The following is a 21669-nucleotide window of genomic DNA, read 5'->3' as shown; positions in this document are numbered from 1 at the left end:
AGATTGTTGCGGTAATGGCTCGAACCGTATTGATCTATCCCTGTTCCTTGACCAAGTACTGTGAAATAAAATAATTCACTTAATTGTTTGACTCATTGCTCAAGATAGGAAAGGAAGGAAAAAAAAAGACATTTGAAAACAGGTGAGAAAACTCCACTCATTTTTTATTATGACGAAAAAAGGGTGCATGAACCTAATATACGATCATAAACGACCTGGTGCACGACTCGAGTCGGAACATAAAGAAAGTGTGTGGACTATACTTGACTCGTGAGTGACTAAGTGATATTATAAGACCCGTGGTATGATCGTATGGCTAGACATGTGAACAATAACCAAAATGACTGACGCAAGAACCAAATTAACACAGAAGACTTGACTGACGCTTTCTTCTTTTTTTTTTTAAATTCCACCGTGTCACGGTGGAAATTTGCCGTGACACGGTAGAGTTTCCCGTGGCGCGACAGCCCCCTCTTTTTTTTTTTTTTTTTTTTTTTTTTGCCGTGACACGGGAACTTCTCCCGTCAGACGGGATAAAATCCCGTGTCACGGAAACTTCTCCCGTCAGACGGGATAAAATCCCGTGTCACGGAAACTTCTCCCGTCAGACGGGATAAAATCCCGTGTCACGGGAATATTTTACATTTTTTTTTTTTTGCCGTGACACGGGAACTTCTCCCGTCAGACGGGATAAAATCCCAGATTTCCTATCGGCTACTTTGATTTTTTTTTTTTTACAGGTCCACCGTGCCACGGTGGACTGTGTCGTGACACGGTGGACAGTCCCGTGTCGCGGCAACCATTCTCGTACCACGGTGGATGCTGACGTGGCACGGGATGATTTTTTTTTTTTTTTTTTAAAAAAAATTATAATTTTGAAATTCTACTTGTTTATTTTTAAAGGGAGGATACCATCCGACTTACTCTAAAAAAAAACGACACAAAAACAAGACTTCCCTAAAATACGGTCAAAAAAGTAGTGCACGACTAAAGAAAAAAGTGTGTGAACACGATATGTGAGTGATTAGGTGAGGTTATGGACGCGTGTTTTGACCGTACATCTAGACATGACACCAAACCGGACACAACATCCACATACGTACGCACAAGAATCAAAAAAAGACTGACAGGACACTTTTCCTGGGCACCGTGTCACGGTGCAGACTGTCGTGACACGGTGCAGTCTACCGTCAGACGGTAGTGAGCCCCGTGTCACGACACTGTTCACCGTGGCGCGGCAAAAAATGTCGTGACACGGTGCGTAGTTCCAGGTCAGTTTTGTGGTTTTTTTCCAGATTTTAACCGATTTTAGGTCCGTACTAATTACTATGTGAGAATAAAAACCCTCGGTCATGGGTTAAACAAAAGAGTAAACACATGAAGGTTAGCACCAAACAACCACATAGCATTTAGGCACGATGATGTAAAAAAGTTCGCAACCTAGAGTCAAGATCTATGTTCAACTATTGGTCAAGCTTTGGGTGTCAAAAGGGTACCATGGTTAAGAGTTTGGACGCGTTAGCAAGGCAGCCTCCCTTGAGGGAGTATGCCAACGGGCGGCTCCGCGAGTTTGTGATGAAATCGAACTCGACTCCATGGTTTGGGTGGATTTAATAACTCGGATGAACCCTTATTGCCATGAGCGTTTTTGGGTCGATAGAGCTTAAATCCCCCGGGGCTAAGAAGCATGTAGAACACATACGTTTTTTCAGAAAAATCGAAGGAAGTCGACTGTGAGGAAAAAAATAAGCCACCGGACTGATTTTAGGACTGCCGTGACACGGCATAAATTCCCGTGTCACGGTACTGTGCACCCTCAGACAGTGCACTGTACCGTGACACAGCAGATTCTGCCGTGGCACGGCAGTCAGAAGATCTGATTGGTGCCCTATTTTCCTTCGCGCGCAACCAAGTTATCCAATTTTTCTTACGGGACAGACCTGAATGCGACGTTAAAACGTCTATGCAGATGCAAAAATGCCAAATTAATCACAGGAATTTTTTTCAAGAATCTTTCAAGTCTCATCCACTCATCTTAATTAAATACCGATCACTCAAATCGATAAATAATTAAGAATCCTCCCCAGTGGAGTCGCCAAATTGTAGGCGTCGCTCAAAGTGCGCCTACGTTAAAAGCATGTGGTGAATATGCTTGGCACTCATAGGAAGTAGGAATTGACTAATACGATTAGGGACAAGGAAAGTAGGGAGCCGCCAACAAGTTTTTAAGGAACTTGTAAACCGTTCACGGATCATAAAAGGCAACCACGAATAAAGGGACAACAAAGGAAACAACGATTGACTCGCGAAGGTTACACCCCATTCATAATCCATGAGATTACTAACTCCATATGGTTTGAAACCACGAAAGGAGGATCGGGGATGATGGTACGAAGTGAGTCATGGAGTCACATTCGCCCGTATTGGCCTCTACTCGATTCTTATATTGAAAAGCATTCCTGTGATCTCAAAGGTATACAAACAAAATATTCAATTTGCTCCAAACTATTATTAAGCTAAATTGGTTGAATATTAATGCCACATATAATTCTAAAATATTGTGATCACTTGATTAAACAACAAGATTAAAAAGGATCCTAAACCGGTTGTCCAAATTATCTTATTAGGCGTGATTTTCAATTACATATTCCCTTTAAACATGCAATATGGTGATCAATAAATAATAATAGAATAACATTAATATTAAAACAAAATTAATCACAACTCCAACAACATAAAATCGTTAGAAAAATAATAAAAATAAAAGGAGCATGATCCTTACTTTGATTCTGTTTGTTTGCAACTACAAAATAATAAACGAGTTAGTAACTTCAAGGAAAAAAAAACAATAATTAAATTAAATTAAATAAAGTAGAGTTGATTTGGGGCCAAACCCTCAAACAGTTTTACCTTTCACGCCTTGGCTTAAAGACAGAACCACGAGTAAAATATGGACTTCTTTGAGTGCTTGAGCAAGGAATTTTGGAGTGAAAAGGGTAGGCTAGTGTTTAGGCTAAAGCATAGAAGAGAGAAAATAAAATGAGAGAATTACTCGGTGCCCCGTTCATCAGAAATGAGGGGGTATTTATAGGGAAAATGTGCTGAGGGAGCACACGGAACCCTAAAATGATAAAAACCCTAAAAAAGTATCCCGTGACACGATCAAACTGTACCGTGACACGGGAAGCTCCACCGTCAGACGGTACACTTTCCCGTGACACGGTACATAATTGATGTGATGCGGGAAATTTTCAGAAAACGGGATAAAAAACGCGTTAAGGGTTTACGCGGAAAAGACACGGAATGTCCCGTGTCACGGCAGACCTCTCGTGTCACGGGAAATCCCACCGTCAGACGGGAAGTATTCACGTGACACGGTAGGTACCTGCCGTGGCGCGGGAAATTCTAGCCTGTTTTTCCGTCTAAATACATTTTTAACCCTAATTCCCTTCGGCATTTTAAGTGCCGATTGATAATTTCGGGCCTTTTCTGACTTTTTATTATTCGGGCTAAAATAAGAAAATAATTAAATAAAAATAAATAAAGGGTTTGGGCCAAAAATAAATAATAAAACAATAAAATAAAAAAGGTTTGGGCTAAAATTAATTAATAAGTTTGGGCTGAAATTAAAACTATGCTTTTACCAAACATCAAGACTAATCCATGGACTGTTCAAAAATATGAATTTAATAAAATACGATTTTTTAAGCACTCTCGGGATTAAATACTAAACCCGACCAATAGTGGCGGTGAAAGGTTGTTCGTCATCGGGTTTGGTTTTGGGGAGACATTTTTAGGTGTCTACACTAATTAAATTGTATGCATGTAAATATATATTCTTAGTAAAGTTATATTGTATGCTACAATTTACACTTTTTCTATGACATGAGCAAATAATCTAGCTACATAAAAATTTTTGATAGCAAAACCCGTGGCATAAATGTGTGCTTGTCACATGAAAAATTATTACCTATGACATTAATGCAAAGTTTACCACATGAAAAAAAATACTCGTCGCACAATTGTAAAGTTTGCCACGGAAAAAGAGTTACCCGTGGTACAAAAGTAAAGTTTGTCACAGGAAAAGAGCTACTCGTGACACAGATGTAAAGTTTGCCACAGGAAAAAAAACTACTTGTGGCACAAGTGATATAATTGTCACGGGAAAGAAAAACCCGTGGCATAAATTATTCTACATATATAGGTTTTGTATCATAATTCATTTTTCCCGTGGCTAAATGAAATTATGCCACGAATTTTGAATTCCCGTGGCATAATTCGTGGCACAAGTGATGATTTGTTGTAGTGGTAGGGCCAATGAGGCTAGAAATCTAACCCCTATTTGGGAAGGCCCCTACCGGATTTAGGAAGAAGTCAGGGATGGCACCTACCCTCTGGAAACCCCAAGCGGCCGGCGTCTGCCTAGAACTTGGAATGTAGATAACTTTAAAAAGTACTACTTCTGAGAAATGTAAATTTTTGTAAAAAGTAAGTCAATTAATGAGAATTCAGACTTGGTTTGCAGAATTGTTTTGCTATTTTTATTGCTTGTTCGCCTGGGTAATACTAAGACGGACTCTTTGTTTAACTAACTAAGTTTGATACTTGGTGTAATTTAATAATTGCTTGTCCTCCTGGGTAATACTCAGACGAACTCTTTGTTTAACTAACTAAGTTTGATACTTAGTGTAATTTAATAATTGCTTGTCCGCCTGGGTAATACTCAGACGGACTATTCTTTCAACCAACTAAGTTCGACATTTAGTGTAAATTCAATGTTGTAACAGCGCTCGGCCAATGGTCCGATTAAAATCTAAGCACAAAAACGCTTAGTGGCTATACAACCGGTCTCAAACAAGACTAAAGGCCAAAATGGCCGGATGGTTGCTTATTTTATAAAACCGCCTGTCCCAACATGGACACAAGCGTCCGGCGACACCCCTCCGGGTGCAATCGTCGCAGAGAACAGACTATTAGTTGGTTCTACGTACCTATGCAGACGACGAAAATTGAATGACCGCATTGGTCAACTCATAGTCGTCTGACCAGAATAATCTATGAAGAACGATTAAGTTAACGAATACCGGATTCCCTGAGGCATCAGTCGGTCACCGGCTGAAGTTCTCACTTAGGTTATTTATTCCAAAGTTTCATTCTCTTTCCCAATTGGGGCAAAAGATTTTGTGTAATGGCTATATGATAACCCCAAACGGAATATAACCGCCTGGGTAAGAAGCTCAAAGCACCCGCTCTAAATGGTCGGTTGTGCACTTGGTTTAGGGAAATAACCACTGTTATTGATTGGCCTAAAAACACTCCATACTTCTCCTAGTATCAAGTGTTTTCAAGCCAATCAATCAATTTGAAATAAAACCAACCACAAGCAGTCCAGGGGCAAGAGCACCCGGATTGCAAATTGCCGCATGCTTTTTTAAGTTAAGGCAAAATATTAAAGAATTGCAAACATACGCAAAATTCAAATAACACAAACAGGTATAAACAACCGACTGAGTCGGAAAACTTCATTAAATATTTAAAATGGCACAAAGGCCTGAAGTTGTGTTAACCGGAGTCACATCCGGTGAAGAAACAAAAAATAAATTGTTAACCCAATCCCATGGTTGGTAAAGATACAATATTACACGGCATACAAGCCGGCAAAGAAAATGGATGGCATACTGCCGCAGAAGTTGGGGAGGCCCGCTTAGGGCTAAGGTGGAGGCTGCTGCTCCGGATGATCTTGGCCAGTTGGGCCTTCATTTTATCATCCGCCGCCGACTCCTCATTATCAGAGACTTCATATCCCTGCTCGGCAGCCCAATCCTTGAAGCGAGGCGGAGGAGCCTCACCCAGCACTTGGGCATCATACACCTTAGTGGCGTAATCATACCTGAGTTTATAGACCTCCAAGTGATCTTCAACCAGGCCAAATTATCTCGCTCATTCTCCTCCATCAACCGCTTTTGCTCTTGGGCGAGCTCGTCCGACTGCTTGTTTCGTAGAGTGACGATCTCAACTCCCAGGCGGGAAACGTCTGCTCGGAGTTGGGCGTTTTCCTTATCAGCATCCTCTAATGCCTTGAGCTCAAATTTGGCATCCTTCAGCTTTTGCTCAAGGTCATCAGCCCGGCTGGTGGCTTCATCGTTCGCAGCCGTCAAGCTCCGGATCAGCTCCTCCTGTTTCAATTCTACTGCTTTAATCTTTAAATCACACATATAATTAGCATATTCAGCAGAGTTGAGGTTTTCAAGGGCCCTCCGTTTGGCGTCATTTACCACTTCTTGTTTCCTCCTAAAGGGGCCCCGGAGGCCATCCACTCTCAGCATTACATGAGAAAAGAGAAAACGGATTATGATATGTTTAGTTAACATAAAGTAAAAGTATTGGGGTTGTGGGATTTTTTACCTCAGCCAGTTGGCCCATTATCCGGTCGAAGTCCACAACCTGCAGGTCGGGTATGTAGTTCTTCTCCGACCGGGTGAGGGTCCTCACCATCCGTTTTGCGAAACCTACAAGATCCTGCACTAAAAGTAGTACTCTGTGAGTAAGAGGCAGCATAGTTGGCACTCATCCGTTGTCGGCTGCTGACTAAACCCCCAGAGGGGTCTACCTTAATCTTGACTCTCATGAAGTTAAGTGGCCAAGGTATTTCAATCCTTCCCTTACCTTGGGTATCCGGATGGGGCGCAGGCTTCTGCTCCTCCCCAGTTGTTGCCGCACCGGCTGCAAGATTAGGTGGCTCACCACCCTTCGATGCCGTAGAGGCATCCGACGCTTTCTGCTGTGAGCGTTCTGAGATTTCGCTCAAAATCTTCATCGCTGTAGGAGATTTGCCTCCGGTCGTTGGACGATCGGATTTGGCAGCAGAATGTGTATGGGGAGGGGAGTCCTTTCTGGCGGCCTTCGCAGCCGGAGCTTTCTGCAGATCTTCTCCTTGCCTTTTGAGAAGCTTGGAGAAGGATCGTGGCACTCGCTTTGCAGAGTCCTGAGAAATTAACTAGGGTAAGTATACCCAACCGGAAAATTTCCTAGATAAAAAAAATGTATATATACACATATAAAGTCAGGCGGTCTTACCCCGCCTTTCTTAGACTCTTTTGCATCGACGACTGCTTTCTTGGCAAGTGCAGCCTCTTTGCGCAGCAGCGCCGCCGATTTAGCCGGAGTCTTCGCCGGATCAACCATCTTCAAGGCATCGGCTGCATGTATAGAATTAAAGTTAGAAGAAATTATGGAAAGTTTGTGTTAATAAAATAACAAATACTCCGGATGTAAGTTAATCTACCCTTGGGAAACATGGGACTCAATCCGCAGGCGGACAAGAAGCACTCGTCCTTGAAGATGTCTGGATGGGGGATCCAGTTCATGGGAACTATAATGTGAGTCACATCCCCCATGGGCTCGGTTGTGGTCTCAAAAAATCCCGGATCCATTATTTGTTCCCGGGCCTTAGTAGACAGCTCCAGGAAAGGGCACTTCCTGCCTAGAAGAGCCGGCTCTGTGTTGTACCGGCGTAGTGTCCGGTTATGCCTCAGAGTTGGGGAAGAAATCAAGTAAAACTTGTCCTTCCACCCGGACCACTTGGACACTTTGTCCAAACTCATTAAATATTGGGGCAAGGTAGTAAGAGTATACCATGCCCCATGGCCGCCTGGGGCCTTGCTCAAATAATGCATGTGAGCGAAGGCGGAGAAGCTTGGGTTTATATTCTGGAGCTCGCAGGCGGCGATGTAACTTAGAATGTTCACCCACGAGTTGGGGGTGAGCTGCCAAACTCCTAAATCGTACCCCTTCAGGATTTTCCTAATCCCGGTGTGGAGGGGGAACCGGAGGCCGGCTTCGATGACCGCCTCGTAGCAGACAAAGTAATGGTCTGCATTATTAATGTCATCGCTCCAGGCCGTTACTGCGTCAGGCGGCGGAACGATGATGTCCCAGCCCCTTCCAAAGGAGTGCTTCTCTTTAAAAGCCCTAAAGCCGCTCTTTAGTAGGGCAATGTTACCCGGCAGCATACTAGTCCGTTTGGGGTTGGGGTTGTCGGCGACCTTAGGCGGTTGCTAATAGTAAGCCGCAAAGTTATCTTGGTCAGAGCTGGAAGATTCGGCCCTTGACCCTTCGCCGGCCTCAGCATCGTCGACTTCATTAGAGGAGGTTGCTTCCTCGCCGCCTACCTCTCGTACCCTCGAGCTCCCGGAAGTAGAGAGAGCCTCTTCATCAGACCTATTCTCCTCCAAATCCCTCTGTTCCCCGTCTAGGACAACCTCATCGGCAGGCAATGATATAGTGCGCCAGCTCCTAGACCTTTTGGCCGTCTGTTTCGTTCTGGCCATTGTGTCCTGCACAGACACAGAGAGGGAGGAATTCGGGGATGAGCATATCGGTTCTGACACTCCATAAAAGGCACCCCCTGTTCTAGACTCAGCCGTTCCGGGGGACCGGCTGAGTGTCCTAGGCAATGCCGAGTGTGTGGATTGAGAACTCATTTTTATTTTCTTAAACTATGTATACAGGCGGAGAAAGAATGTATACAAGTTGAAAAAGAGGAAAGCTAAAATTGTACAGGCGGTTACCTTACTTTAACTCTGAATAATCTGAAAACCGCTACAGCCGGTAAACCGGGTGTTGAATTGCTAGCACACGAAACCTTGAAAATACTCTGACGCAGACGGAGGCAGAGAATCACTCTCTAAAAGCTCTCTCTTTCTCTCTCTAAAAAGTCAAATGAAAGTAATGTGAGAGAAAAAGGGAGGGGGGGGGGGGGTAAACTTCTATTTATAAAAGGTGAAAACGGGGGGAAAGTTCTAGTTTGAAATTTAAATTTTACTATCCGTTACTGTTCACCTCTGATAGGTGGACACGTGTCACAGGCCCCATGTGATACGCACGTGAGCCCTGTGAGGGGCAAATGTTTAGGGTAAAAATACCCTAGACACGTGGATCAATGAGAGGAGGCCACGTGTTGAGTTCAAGATGGCCCACGTGGCTTAATATCCCCTTGACACATGGCCCCCTTGGATAAATCTCTGAAATGGCGGCCTTCAAGGGCCCAAATCCCAAGAGGCGCCGTAAAACGGCGCAGCCCACTAAAATCTAGGTCAAGTGACCTAGATAGGGGCACATTCTCCAATGACCCTATAAATAGGGAGATATTTCCCCACTTTGGGGACACATTTTTCAATCATTTATTACACCTACATTCTCTCTCATTAGAGAAACACCTGAGCTTAGAATCTAAGCAGATCCCCACCTAAATTTCCGTACTCTTTTTACCCCTTCAAGTTACTAACTTGATCTTCGGAGGCGGAGCTCCAACCACCCGAAGTCTCCGTTGTTTTGCAGGTACAACTCAGCCGGACCAGTTTTTGCGACGTAACTCTCCCGAGGGACAAAAACACCCAAAACAATTTTCTTTAAATTCCTCTAAAGTAATCATGTAGTTATCCCCCAAGTACATGTGTCATCACCATATAAAAAAATAATCCCGCCGACTTTTATTCTATTATATTTTTTTGTTATTGATATTAGTTTGTTACTATATCTAAAGGAGAAGTTTTTGCCTTACATATAGGGAGTGATATTCAATAATAATAATTTAAATAAAATTAAAAATATAGTGGTATTGCATAAAATGTTACGTAAAATTTAAAATACTATTTACGATCTCATCAAAATAGTTAGTTTATTATTATTAGGAAATTTTGTGAAAAACTATCTATTATAATCCAGAATTTGCGAGAAACTACCTATTAAAAAAATGTTGTAATTAACTACCTAATTTTTTAAAAATGTTGTAATTTACTACCTTTACGCCGGATTATGAATGAGTTTGACCAAAATTTTCCTGCATTGACTTGGTCACGTGACACTTGGTGAAAGAAAAGGGTCATTAAGTGTCACGTGATGATCACATGTCCAAGTCAACACCGGAGAACTTTGGTCAAACTCCTTCATAATCCGACGTAAGGTAGTAAATTACAACATTTTTCGAAAATTAGGTAGTCAATTACAACATTTTTTTTAATAGGTAGTTTCTCGCAAATTCTGAACTATAATAGGTAGTTTTTCACAAAATTTCCTTATTATTATGATTTTTTTTTTTTTGTTGGTTATCAGTCGGAACAACTTAAATAGTAAGTTTTTTTTTTTTTATTAAGAAAAGAGTAGCTTTTATATTACGAATACTGAAATCTTATTAATACTTCTATCTCACATTAATTATAATGTAATTTAGACATTGAGATTAATCTTATGGTATATTACAATATTTATTTTACTTTTTATTTATTTATTTATTTATTTGTACATCTAATGATTTGTTTTTATTTCTAGCATTTATTCCTCACATAATAGAGGAAAACAGGAATGTAATTTAGGGACGGAGAGAGTAGTTAAATATAATATGGGTAAAGTAATATGATATTTCTATTTTAGGAATGTTAGTCAAGTTAATATAAACGAAGGAATTATATATTTACAAATTTACTAATTATTGATAAGTTAGAAAGTCTAAAACTCTTAACAAATATCTTATACAAATTATTGAAATAGAAAAAATTGAAATTAATAATCCTTCCGTGTTTTAATAAGTGGTATGCTTTGAACAACACATAGTTTTAGGAAATTTAATTGACTTAAATAAAATAAGAGGTAAGTGGGGTGGTTGAATTGTTAAAAAAAATTTAAAAGAAAGATAGTGGGGTTGATAGTTTATTGATAAGTAATGAATGTGTAAAATAATAAATAATAAACAGTAGTGGGTTTGAGTTGGGACTATAGGAGGGAAAAAAATATAATATTAAAATGTAGTTTTTTGCCAAAAAAAAGAAGTGTATCACTTATTAAAATACAACTACATTTAGTAAATGTAACATTTATTAAAACACGGAGGGAGTAGTATTCATAGCCTTATGAGATTAAATAATTGAAGAGTAGTGCCTTAAAAAGCGGATATTCTTTTTTTGTATATCACCATATGTGACTATCATCTATCAATCTATCAGTCTATCACTAGTTCATTACTAATTGTCTCACTTATGTATGTAGGTATGATAAATCATCAATAATTATTAAATTTTAAATTGGGAAATTTGATTCTAATAATTCAACCATTGTGTGGTCTTATTTTATTAATCCGACATTTCGATTATTCCTCAATAATCCAAGCTTTGGGGGGTGTCTTAGTCTATTAGGCCAAACTAACCTGCTACTTGTTCTTCACGTAACTTTTTTTTTTTGTAATTTTAAATTTTTTTAACATAAAAAAAAAAGATTTTAAGCAGAAAAAAAAAAACCATCAACCACCAGGCCACGACCTGCCTTCCTCCGGCCACTCCCACTCCTCCCCCTCCCCCTGCCAGCAGCCCCTTTTCCGACGAATAGCCACGCCGGAACCAACACGCTAGTCGGCGAATCCATTCCACCCCACAATCCCATCCAGAATCCCTTTTCCCATCCCGACAAACCCCTCCATGGCCCAAGAATTTCAGGACGGAGGTCTTAGGGTGGTCGAATTTTTGAGAGAGAGGGTAAGAGTGGTCGGATTTTATAAGGGACCGGCTATGGGTGGTCGGATTTTGGAGGGGAGGGGCTAGGGATGGTCGGCTTTAGGAGGGGAGGGGTTACGGTGGTCGGATTTTAAAGGGATGGGGTGATCAGATTTTTTAGGGGAAGGGGTGGTGGTGACTGGTGGTCGGATTTTAGAGGGGTGGGGTGGTGGTGGTCGATTTTTGGAGGGGAGGGAGTGGTGGTGGTCGGATTTTGGAGGGGAAGGGGTGGTGCTACATTCATGGAGGTTGGAACGTGGAAGGGAGGAAGAAGAAAGGAGAAAAAAAAGTTTTTTTTTTAAAAAAAAAAAATTAAAAATATTTTCAGACAAATAGAAATTCAACACGTGGCAGGTGACCTACAATTTTAGGTCAAGTAACCGGTTTGGCCTAATAGACTAAGACACCCCCCAAAGCTTGGATTATTGAGGAATAATCGAAAGGTCAGATTAATAAAATAAGACCACGCAAAGGTTGGATTATTATAATCAAATTTTCCTTTTAAATTTGGCTTCAAGATAAATATTACACAGAAATTGATTAAATGAGAAAACTAATTCAACGCATTTCGTAAAAATTAACCATGCAATATGAGACATGACACATGAATGACTTGATATCGACTGAATAACAAGGTAAAAATTTAATAACTATTCTAGTTTAATAATGACCTTATGTGAATATTGAATTTGGTCAACTTGACAAAAATCTAGACAATTATATTACAGAAAAGATTTGAATCGAAATCGACCAAATATTGAATCAACCTTATCTTAATCAAACTGAACTTGACCGAATCAAAATCATCTGAATCGAAATCAACCCAACCCGTTTTAACCCAATTTGAAATTAACCCGGTCAAACCCGTTTAAACCCAATTCGAAATTATCCGCACCGAACATGAACCGATCAGGAGTTGACCCGACTCATATACGACTTGGACTCGATATACTATGACTCGACCCGATCTGACCTGAGTTAAAAGAATATTTTTAACCCGAACATATCCGATTTAAATAGACCCAACCTAAATAGACCCCTACCAAAACTTCATCCGGCAATCCGAATTGACACCTCTATTTGTACCTCACTAGTCACAACTCATAGTTAAGACCAAAAAAGAAGTCATAAAAGATGGGACATTAGTTTAAAGTAACGTCAGAAAAACAGAAAAATAAAAAATCAAATTTAGTAGGCGAAGCTTAGAGTCCGTACTTGGAATATCTTAGTCAGTCTAATTAAGGACAACAAAATTAAATTAAATAGTTGGTGGCACTCCATTGTAGAACAATTAATATTAAAACATCTTAAAATTTCACATAATCAATTTTAACCACCTTAATTATTAAGTTAATTTAATTATAGCTAACCATTTCCATCATTCAACATTTTTTTATAGTCACCCTTTTAAGAAAATGATAATGTATAGCAATAATTGGCCAGGGCTATTAGCTTGGTTGCTTGGTCTTATATAAAGTTCATACCTTTCAACCTTCACTTCACACAAACTCCTAGTCTCCTATCATTCAACTTTTAAGTACTAGAACTAGAATAACAAATCAAAGTTTCTTTTTGTCTTCCATATTTTCTCTTTCATTTATTGAATAAGTTTACTACATACTTGAATTATTGAAGCAATGGCATCAGTTCAAGAAATCCGTAATGCCCAAAGAGCCGATGGTCCAGCAACCATCCTAGCAATTGGAACTGCCAATCCTCCGAATGAAATGTACCAGGCGGAGTACCCTGACTTCTACTTCCGTGTTACCGAGAGTGAGCATATGACTGATCTCAAGAAGAAGTTCAAGCGCATGTGTATGTCTTCTATACTCTCATATGTCCTATTGTTAAATCCAATATATTCCCTCTGTTTTTAAATACTTGCTCAACTTTTCATTTTCGTCCGTTTTTAAATATTTGCTCCAATTTCTTATCTGCATTGAAAAGTATATAATATTTAATTATTTCTCTCAACTAATAAGACTCAATATAATTATATTTTATTACCTATAGATTCCCTCTCTTTCAATTTACCTTCCACTAACTCTACTACTTAATTATTTTATTACTAATTAATTTCTCCAATTTCTGCTGAAACTCAAAAAAAAAAATATAGAGTACATATTATATCCATCATTTGATCTGCCAAATATGTTAAGTCGTAGCAATTTATAATGAAAAAGTAAGGGTCTGTTCATATTTACTGAATTGAACTGAACTGAACTGATTGGAGCTGAGCTGAACTGAACTGAACTGATTGGAGCTGAACTGAACTGAACTAAGCTGAAATGAATATTTTATGAGAGAGAGAAATTAAGAGCTGAACTGAACTGATTGGAGCTGAGCTGAACTGAACTGAATTGATTGGAGCTGAGCTGAACTGAACTGAACTGAAAATAAGTAAATATGAATAGGCCCTAATTCTATACAACATTTACTCAAAAAAAATTTGAGAGTACATTATATCCATCAGTGGTCTTTACATATTATGAATTTGGTGTTACTAAATGTATACAGGCGAAAGGTCAATGATCAAGAAGCGGTACATGCACGTAACTGAAGAATTATTGAAAGAGAACCCACACATGTGTGATTACAATGCCTCATCCTTAAACACCCGCCAAGACATTCTCGCAACGGAGGTGCCTAAACTCGGTAAAGAGGCGGCAATTAAGGCCATCAAAGAATGGGGACAACCGCGGTCCAAGATCACCCATGTCATCTTCTGCACCACCTCTGGTGTTGACATGCCCGGGGCTGATTACCAGCTTACAAAACTCCTAGGCCTCCGACCCTCGGTTAAGCGATTCATGCTCTACCAGCAGGGTTGCTATGCTGGTGGTACAGTCCTCCGCCTTGCCAAGGACATTGCGGAGAACAACCGTGGAGCTCGTGTGTTGGTGGTTTGTGCTGAGATTACTGTCATTTGTTTCCGAGGTCCTACTGAAACTCACTTGGACTCCATGATAGGACAAGCACTCTTTGGGGATGGAGCCGGTGCTGTTATTGTGGGTGCTGATGTTGATGAGTCCATTGAGCGGTCCATCTTTCAGCTTGTTTGGGCTGCTCAGACAATACTCCCCGACTCTGAGGGAGCCATCGATGGACACTTGCGTGAAGTAGGGTTAGCCTTCCATCTACTCAAGGATGTCCCTGGTTTGATCTCTAAGAACATCGAGAAAGCCCTTGTTGAGGCATTCAAACCAATAGGGATCGATGATTGGAACTCGATCTTTTGGGTGGCACACCCTGGTGGTCCTGCAATACTAGACCAAGTTGAATCCAAACTCGAACTCAAGCAAGATAAACTCAGGGATACTAGGCATGTTCTTAGCGAGTTTGGAAACATGTCTAGTGCTTGTGTGTTGTTCATATTGGATGAGATGAGGAATAGGTCATTGAAAGAAGGTAAGACTACCACCGGAGAAGGGCTAGATTGGGGTGTCTTGTTCGGGTTCGGGCCTGGTCTTACCGTCGAAACAGTCATGCTTCATAGTGTTCCTATAACTAATTAAGCAACAGGGTACGGTACATGTTCACATTTATCCTTCAATTTTTTTTAGCATTGAATAATAGCTACATATGCAGATTTGCTATTTAGCTCTTGTATTGGTCTCTAAGATTTGTATTTGTTGATATAATAAGATCAAATAAAATTTATCATGTATTCATAGCCAAATATTTACTAATAAAATTTTATAATAATGTTATTTTGAAATAATCGTTTTAGTTGCAAAATGAATCTGAATGTAACATTTTGTACAAAAATCAAATAATGATGTAATGGATCTATCTAAATATATAGATTTGCGATTTGTTCCAACTATAATGATTAATGAAGTATATTCATATACAAATTTACGTGTTAATCAATATAATTATGTAACATTTTATCTAAGAAAGATGAGATCAGGCCACATTCGATTATGATAAATCTACTTCTAATTCCTTTTGTTTGGAATTTATAATGAAGTATTTTTGCCCAAACTTCAAGGCCCAAATCTATTTTGCCACAACTCTAGCAGTAAGCACAAGGATTTTTAACACAGAAATGTAAAAATATGCCCAAAGGATTTTGTAAGATATGAGCTAAGAAGCCCATGATTACCGCATTCATGACCCAGCCCACTATTATAATTTCATTCAGAAGCTCATAGCCTAGCTTCTTGCGAAGTAGCAAATCTTTTTGCGTTCAATAACTAATACACCTACTAACCCAGTGAAAACAAATATGCACAGCCATACACCCACCCTCATGGGTAGAGGTAATCATCAAAATTCGAACCAAAGCTCAAACTATTGATATCGCGTTGATCACATTAATGTACATTAGTACATACTTTCTCTGTTTTTTTTACTTGACCCGATTTGACTTTTACACTATTCACCAACCCTCCTTTGATCGTGTTTTGTGAATAATATGTAAGGAAAAACATATTTATGTTGGATCATTTTGAATTCGTCTCAATAAGTACTATCATAATATATACTCCCTCTGTTTCATAATGTTAGTCTCATATACTATTTTGGGCGTTTCAAAAAATTCTACCCATATTGAATATATTCCATTTATGACTTGATTTTTTTTGGAATTAATTGATTGTGGATTGATGACATGACTCTAAGTAAGGAAATTTTTACCTTAAATTATGCAATTATGACTTGTGCTTTCCTAATAAAAAATAAAGAAAAGTTAAATAAAGTAAACTAATAATGAAATCTGTTATACTTTAATGTTAGATTCCAAATATATTTGTTTTCTTATTTTATGTGATTGATTCCATATGAGACTAACATTATGAAACGGATGGAGTAACTTTTATTTTTTAATTATGGAGAATTAAAATTATTGACCGTTAAAATACCATAGATAAAACATTTCAAATTATTTAAATAAATCACAAAATACCTATTTTAAATAAAAACGTATAAAAATACGGGGTATTACAAGACTGAGGAGGACTATGTGTTGGAGTTGAACCGGCTGCTTGTGGGCCAACAGGGTGTTGGGTTTGCATGAACATGGGGTTGACAACATAGGTGTTTATGGCATCTATAAATTCATAATCTGTTGCTTGAAATTTTGATGGTTTGAGAAAGGGAAAAGGTCTTCAACAAATGTCACATGGCGAGAGATAGTAATTTTGTTGGATGATAAGTCATTAAACATATAACCCCTAAGATTAGAAGGAAAAGGAAAAAATCTTCAATTTGACCTTTGACCACATATAAAAAGTAGAGAGCTGGGCTACAAAGATTTTACTAAGAAGGGTCTAATTTCTCTCAATTAATTGAGTCGGTGCCTAGGTTTCTAGGGTTTCTTCCTTGTTCTTGAGGTTTTTCAACTTCAATCTCTTAGTTTCCATCCTTTTCAAGCTTTTAAATTCTTTGTATCAGCTATCCTACTGCCAAGTTGTTAAATTGCTAGCCAATTATTAAAAACTCCTCGTTTTTTTTTTATTATTTTGGGTGGTGCTTTTACCTTTTGCTCAAGGTTTGTTCTTGAGCTACCCCACCCAAATTGCTGCCTCATCAATTTCCTTCATCCTACAACACGTGGTCTTCAGGCAGCACATCTTAGTGTCTTCTTTCCTCCTTGCTGAATTAATTTTGGATTAATTACTCCAAATTTTCATCCTTTCAATTTCACCATTCCTATTAAAAATATAAAATTTCTTATTTTTAAACCTTGTGCTCTTAGTTGTTCTTTGGGTTTCTACTGCTCTGTTCCTTTCCCTTCTTTGTTCTTCCTGCTTTATTTACCGACTTTGTTGGCATTTATTATGGCAAGTCTCAATCGTTGGATTGTCTACCAATCGGGTGTGTATTTAAATCAACCTTTGGAGCATTATTTGACTAATATCGATTGGAACAAAGCGGTCATCGGGAGATTCTTTGGGCCCAATCCTCCTTGTCGTTTAGTCGTACAATAGATGGTCGATACTCAGTGGCTTACTCGAGGTAATATTATTGTCCATCGTACTGGTTGTTACTTTGTTTTTGCATGCTCAAACTTAGCGGACGTAGAGGCTTTACTTGAGCAACACACCTACGTTTTGGATGGTAGAATTTGCAATGTTCGTAGGTGTAATCGGTTTACTGTTCCAGCTAATGTTAATTTTGATATGTCTAGACTGTGGGTTCGGGTTTACGGGCTGCCTTTAGGGTATCTCGATCCGGAATGGGCTGTCAAAACCTTAGACCTAGTAGGGCTGGTTGAGACGCTTGAATATGACGGAGATAGGTTGCCTGAGGAGCCTGAGTTCCGTGGTCAGCTTTTAGTTGATCTTTCAAAGCCCTTAATACCAGGATGTTTCGTTCCTGGGGAATTCGAACCAATATGGATTTATTTTAGGTACGAAGGCGTTTTTAAATTTTGCAAAAAGTGTGGGTGTGTGGGGCACTATTCTGAATTTTGTGTGTGCTCGGATTATGTGGCTAATAGGCGTATCCTTGCTCGATTGGAAAGGTTTGAATCTCAAGGTTTATCCGTGCTTTACAATCAGAATGACCGCCCCTTTTATACCAACATGATTGAGGGCTCTCAGGAGATTTTTAGTACTCGAAATACCAGAGTTAATTTACTTGTCTTGGCCCAGGACTTCGAATTTCATGAGGAAAGTTCTAGCTCTGGAAATGATGATGATAATGTGAATGGCGATAATTCTGAACATTCTGATGATAATGATGCAAATCCTGATAATAATAATGAGGATGATGACCAAGAACCACCGGATAATGATCAAGATGGTGATGAAAATAATGATTCGGAGGGGGGTGATGAACCTGGTAATGCTGAGAATTCTGATTCGGATTCATCAGGTGGAGGGGAGGATAATAATGATAATCTTCTGCCAAATGGTTATGTGAATCTTGGTGATGCAACAGGTGATAATAATGATAATTTGGAACCAGATTTTGTTCCTATTAATGGGGTGTTTCAAAATGGTTACATGTCTCATCCAACAAATGTTCATTCTTTGTCTTCATCGGAGAGTTCGTTGTATGCCTCAGCTTCTGATCAGCAGGGGATAGCAAGCTCCAACTCTTCTGAAACAGACCCCACGACCCCTGAATCTTATCACAATCCGAACTCTATGCGGTTTATTCAGGAAAATCTTGCTGAAGAAGAAGCAATGCGAGCGCAACACCAACAGCAAGTTCGGCCTGCTATACCTCAAGGGGATCCTTATGCCCCATTTACCGCAAACCGTTCGCAAATTCAGGTTGGGGGTGGCGGATTCAGATTGTCAGCTTCGCTCGAGGAGAGTTTTTTATCAGACACTTCAAGCTCTCATTCTTCCCAGCAGCATTCGAATCACTCTGACGCAGATGATTCGTCTTCAAAGTCACCCCATGAATTGATACCCCTGCTCCAGCCCCCTGACTCTTCTTCTCAGATGGACATGGATATTCCTGCTCTGTTGGCTTCTCTCTCTCTGTCATCCGATTATTCAGATGTTAATTGTGCAACCAGTGCACTTAATCTGTTTGCTCAGGCTGCTGGACCTGCAATACCGCAAGCTTCAGCTCACATTCCCGAAACTGCTCCACCTAATGTTCCTTGGCGGCCTAGACATTCTAACTCTCATGCCAAGCCTCAGAAAAGAAGCCCTCGCAGCCCTTTTCATCGATGCCGCTCGTATGATCAGGAGCCTTTTTTTGGTTATCATGGGTCGACGTGGTCTCAAAAGCGTCGGAAAATAAGGTCTCTAAATGTGCAAGCTAAAGGTGGGTTTACCTTGCCTGCGAATGACTTGAGGGAGCCTAATCCTAAGTCATTGTCGAATGCTTCTATGGCCTGCTCCTCCAATCTCTTCTCTCGGTTCTCAGGTGGTAAAAAAAAAGGTTGAGGAGGACCTCTCTTCTACTTCTCGTAAGTCACAAAAAATCTCACTTGATGGGTTTGCGGCTAAGGCCCTTTGTGCTGGTACAAATGATTCTTCTGCTCTCTTGTCTTCTGCTTTCTTGGACATCTTTGGTAAGGTAGCTGGCCCTTCACAGCTCCCCAAGGTTTTATGAAGATTACATCATGGAATTGTCGGGGATTAAACGACCTTAATTCGCCTAAGCTTCCTTATGTGTTTTGGTTGTTGCACTCCTTTGCCCCCACCTTTTTGTTTTTGTGTGAAACTAAAGTCTCAGTTGCAGTTGTGAATAGCTTCCTTAGTGTTACTACTCCTTCTTCGGTTTTTGGGGTTGATTCCGTAGGTACTAGCGGGGGTTTAGTGGTTTTTGGTTATGGTTCGGAGGAGGTCTCATGTGTTTTTTGTAGTTTTAACGTTGTACTTTGTAATGTAAAGCTTACTAATGGATATAGTAAATGTGTGATGTTTGTTTATGGTGCTCCTGTTCTTGAAGATAGACCTCAGGTTTGGGGTTTGATTTTGGATTTACTTGTTATTGCTCCTAATTGTTTGATTATTGGTGATATTAATCAGATTGAGCATCATTATGATAGGTTGGGTGGGTCAAATGTCATTAGGGGTTGGGAATCCTTTATTGATTTTAGAATTCAAGCTAGTTTACTTGCTACTCCCTTCAAGGGCCCCCCTTATACCTGGACGAATAATAGGAATGATGATCAACTCATTTTACAAAGATTGGATCGGGCCTACATGACATCTGATTGGTTTCATAATTATCCTGAAAGTCGCTTACACAATCAACCAATTCTCATTTCTGATCATGCTGCTATATGTTTTGATGATTCCCACCTTCAGAGACACTCAAACCGTCCATATCAATTGGACAATTGGTGCCTCAACTTTCAAGATATATGTCACATTGTTCACACTACCTGGCAAAGACGGCTATCTGGCTCACCTATGTTCATTCTCTCAAAGAAGTTGGAACAGGCTAAATCTTTACTTCGGAATTGGTGTCTCGATAATAAGAAATTCTGGGGAATTGATTGGAAAAAATTTTCTACGGACCTTTCCAATGAGGGAGAGTCTCTTCAGTCGGTTACTGATGCCTCTCTCTATCTGAATAATATTGATTTGTCAAAGGATAGTATCTTGGTGCAGCTACAGTTTTGTAGACAGCGGTGTAAGAAGAATTGGATCCTGAAAGGTGATTGCCCGTCTAAACTTCTGTTCTCAAAGGTCAAAAGTCGTCAGAAAAAAAATGAGATTACCTCGTTGTTTGATGATCTGGGTGTGCTCCAACATGGTCAGACCGATGTTCAGCGCGTTGTTGTGCAGTCTAAGGAAAACCTTGTTTTTTATTTTAATTAACTCCTACGAAGAAAGATTTTTTCGAAAAAATCTTCTATTACATTACTACTCGTTACGTTGCCTCCTTATGATCCGGAAATTGATATTGTCCTGCGAGAATTAGATCTTCCTCGGTTTAATTCCTCACAACTCGCTAATTTGGAACGGCCTTTCTCTGCTTCTGAGATTCGAGCTGCAATGTTCTCTTTAGGTAACTGCAAGTCGCCGGGGCCTGACGGAATTACAGTCGAGTTTTTTAAAACTCATTGGGATGTGGTGGGAGATTCGGTGGTTTCAGGCATTCTTAGTTTTTTCCAGACAGGGTACCTTCTGAAAGAATGGAATCAATCACTCCTTGTTATGATTCCTAAGATTGGTACCCCAACAGAGATGGGTCACTTGCGACCGATCAGCCTCTGCAACACAGTGTATAAATGCGCTTCTAAGTGCTTGGTGGCCAGGTTACGGCAGTATCTTCCTCTTCTCATCTCAGATTCTCAGCACGACTTTGTTCAGGGTCGAGTTATGACAGATAATATTTTGCTGAGCCATGAATTAATGGAGAAAATCAATTGTTCTAAATCTGGCACTAATGGGCTTGCGTCAATCAAATTTGATATGAGTAAAGCTTATGATAGAGTTCACTGGAGTTTTCTTCTGCAGGTTTTAAAAGCCTATGGGTTTCCACGCCGTTGGCTGCAGATGATACATCAATGCCTTTCCACAGTTTCTTACAAATCCTTGATCAACGGAACAACTTCGGAGCCCTTTAAACCACAATGTGGTCTTCGACAGGGTGACCCCATCTCTCCTTATCTTTTCCTTTTTTGCATGGATATTTTCTCTCGTATGTTGCACCTAGGACAGGATATGAAGCTTTTTCAAGGGATTAAGCTTTCTAGATCGAG

At 39.8% G+C, this 21669-nt stretch overlaps 1 protein-coding gene across 1 annotated transcript; it reads left to right on the top strand.

Moving 5' to 3' along the window:
• Positions 1 to 13068: 13068 nt before the first annotated feature.
• On the top strand, positions 13069 to 15221 carry LOC145566294 (chalcone synthase-like). Its single transcript, XM_081625776.1, has 2 exons — positions 13069 to 13358; positions 14061 to 15221. The coding sequence occupies exons 1-2, from the start codon at positions 13181 to 13183 to the stop codon at positions 15056 to 15058; spliced, it is 1176 nt and encodes a 391-aa protein (XP_081481902.1). The 5' UTR covers positions 13069 to 13180; the 3' UTR covers positions 15059 to 15221.
• Positions 15222 to 21669: the final 6448 nt, after the last annotated feature.

Source organism: Chenopodium album, chromosome 1 (assembly GCF_948465745.1).
Source record: "Chenopodium album chromosome 1, dcCheAlbu1.1, whole genome shotgun sequence".
In the NCBI taxonomy this organism is placed as follows: Eukaryota; Viridiplantae; Streptophyta; class Magnoliopsida; order Caryophyllales; family Amaranthaceae; genus Chenopodium; species Chenopodium album.
The sequence above is the reverse complement of the archived record's forward strand: the minus strand, read 5'-3'. Positions and strand labels throughout refer to the sequence as shown.

Bases quoted from the DNA above. Each gene is read 5' to 3' on its own strand.
- LOC145566294 (XM_081625776.1), top strand. From the start codon at position 13,181: ATGGCATCAGTTCAAGAAATCCGTAATGCCCAAAGAGCCGATGGTCCA. The intron at 13,359-14,060 runs GTATGTCTTCTA...AAATGTATACAG, and splicing joins GAAGAAGTTCAAGCGCATGT to GCGAAAGGTCAATGATCAAG.